The sequence below is a fragment of the Cydia pomonella genome, chromosome 12, assembly GCF_033807575.1.
Source record: "Cydia pomonella isolate Wapato2018A chromosome 12, ilCydPomo1, whole genome shotgun sequence".
Classification (NCBI taxonomy): Eukaryota; Metazoa; Arthropoda; class Insecta; order Lepidoptera; family Tortricidae; genus Cydia; species Cydia pomonella.
The window spans coordinates 11,766,473-11,769,102 of record NC_084714.1 but is presented as its reverse complement, the minus strand read 5'-3'; the positions used below and the strand labels follow the sequence as shown (position 1 = coordinate 11,769,102).

The 2,630-nt window shown below is 39.2% G+C and overlaps 1 protein-coding gene across 1 annotated transcript; it reads left to right on the top strand.

The window, feature by feature from the left end:
• Window positions 1–409: 409 nt before the first annotated feature.
• LOC133523554 (uncharacterized) lies at window positions 410–2,211 on the top strand. Its single transcript, XM_061859207.1, has one exon. The coding sequence runs from the start codon at window positions 718–720 to the stop codon at window positions 1,297–1,299; it is 582 nt and encodes a 193-aa protein (XP_061715191.1). The 5' UTR covers window positions 410–717; the 3' UTR covers window positions 1,300–2,211.
• The last annotated feature ends 419 nt before the right edge of the window (window positions 2,212–2,630 follow it).

Genomic DNA, 2,630 nt, shown 5'->3' with positions numbered 1-2,630 from the left:
AAGTAAAATATAAAAACAATATGAAATACATACATATAAACACATTATAAAAACCTAACCAAGGGTGCCGCCAGCAGCAGGGCAATTTCAACAACGAATTATCACTGAAAATGTTGATATCTTAAAATAAAACAAAATAAAAATAATATAGTATTACCTACCTATTTAGTCATTCCAAATCTAGGAACCGACACAAAAAACGTTGATTCACCTGAAGTAGCAACGAAATATTTGGACTATTGGAGTTTTATGTAGGTCTCATACCTACCTAATTTATAACAGATATTCAGGACTAGGTAAAACACTTGTACCTGAAATGTTTTGATGTTGATGAATACTAAATACAAGAAAAAGTTTATGCTAAACCGTATATATACATACACTCAAAAGACCATTGATTATAGGCACGTTGTTTTAGTTTTAATTCCTTGTCATGTTTTCAATCGTTTTACTGTCCTTCGGGTCCTGCCTACTAGCATAGAAGGCTCGCAGCGGACGTGTGCATCTGCAGGCTTCCTCGAGCTCTCTACTGCGCATGATCGGGGAAAAGCTTATAAGCCGCTCTCTCGCCTCTCACCAATCAGTTCGTAAACACATCTCGTCAAGCGACCTATGCTCTGCAAAACTCGCCCACATCGGAAAAGTTTCGTATCATAACAACATTCATCTAAAATAAAAATATTGTTTCAACGTCGAAAGTAGTGAACTGTCGAACTTATGAAAATACTAGAAGTTAATATTGTGAAGAGTGAGAAGTTCGTCGGCGATTTGCCGGTGAAACTAGTGGATCAGCGCACGAAGAACCCTCGACGCGAATCAGTGACTCCGAAAATCATTGTGTGCCCGCCAATGGAAGAAATGACTGAACCTGTTCCGGCGCCTCGCGGTGGAAGGCTGCTGCGGGCGCTCAGCAGGCGGCTGACGCGACGTTCAGCAGACGCCGACTCCCTCGCCAGCTCCAGCAGCAGCGACAGCGTCAGCTGCGACCCCAACAGAAATGCTGGCGACGACCATTCATCATGCTCCGCTAGTGAATCCGGCAGCGATGGCTCAGACCACCACCGCCGTCATCGGTCAACTGTCTCGCTACGCCGTGTCTTCCAAAGCCTAAACCTAACATCTCGATCACAGTCAAGTTCACCGACCGATCGCCAGCGTCAACCCAAAAAGCAAACCCAACCGAAGCGCATTCTTCGCCCCCCTGTCACCTACACTTACGTACGCGGTCTCTCCGGTCTGCCAACACAGAGAGTGCCACGACATGCCGTATACAGCCCTTCAGCGGGACTCCACCGATAAACCCCAAGAAGTGCTAATCGACTCTATACTATAATATGGAGTGAACACGGACGGAGATCAAGACTGGTTAACATTTAGTAGGTAGTCTAAATACCACTAGACAGATATGTCTCATATCAGTAGTTGAATGCTGAAACCTGAAGGAGGTAGCCGACGTTATTGTCTTCACCAAGGACCAAGAAAGAGGCGACGATGGGTGCCTCTGGGTCCCGCTCGCTAGGAGTAGTTTCGTGCTGTGACACGTCTCACTAAGTATATAAGGAAAAATAAGACTGTGTCATACCGATTTGAATTTCGTGGGTCCGTAACTTAAACATAATTATATAATGTTTCAATTGCTACTCTCTGGTATTTATGATTACAGATTTGCACTGTAGAACACCAAGTGAATTAACTCTAGGCTAAAAATTTCTCACTCAAATTATTTAAATCACTGCAAGGATAAATTTTGTCACCAGTTCTCCAAATATTATTATATAATTTTAATTAGTCAAATTAACATAACGTACCTACTTCAAATATTTGTATGTTTCCTATTATTCAAGCATAGTGCCTTTCACGTTTATAAATTACTGAGAAAACCTGTAGACTAAAATTAAATATACCGCTGTATTATGTACCTTACTAGAACCATCACGAAGTATTGTACCTGGTGTTGTGTACTTATGTACAAACACTAAATGTCTGCACTTTCATAATTATTGTATATCCCTAATGCTGTGAAGAGGATCGAATTTGTACATAAGTAGACTTTGTCTATAAAGTATACTCAGTACCTACGTTTAATAATTGTTATCGACATAGGGATACATAGGTAGTCGAAATATTGCATCTCGTAAGTTTTAAGTCATTTTTATTGTAGTTATAAGTTAGGTTTTCGTATTTAATAAAAATAAAAGAATAACAAAAATATTTATGTCTTATCAATTTAATATAACCCATCAGCAGTTGACATTTATCAATCATTTCACGATCTAACAAGTACAAGTCAAATAGGTTCATTCATAATTTATTTTTATCTGCGTTGTCTTTTTAACGTAATAAACTTACTATAAAATATGGAAAACATATTACTTACAAACATATTACTTGCATAACAGATAAAGAACCTACTAAAAAGGTTGATTTTATCTACAGCTTAACATTTTTAAGTAATATGTTTTCCATTTTTAGGATTCCGTACCCAAAGGGTAAAACGGGACACTATTACTAAGACTCCGCTGTCCGTCCGTCCGTCTGTAACCAGGCTGTATCTCATGAACCGTAATAGTTAGACAGTTGAAATTTTCACAGATGATGTATGTCTGTTGCCGCTAGAATAACAAATACTA

Bases quoted from the DNA above. Each gene is read 5' to 3' on its own strand.
- LOC133523554 (XM_061859207.1), top strand. From the start codon at position 718: ATGAAAATACTAGAAGTTAATATTGTGAAGAGTGAGAAGTTCGTCGGC.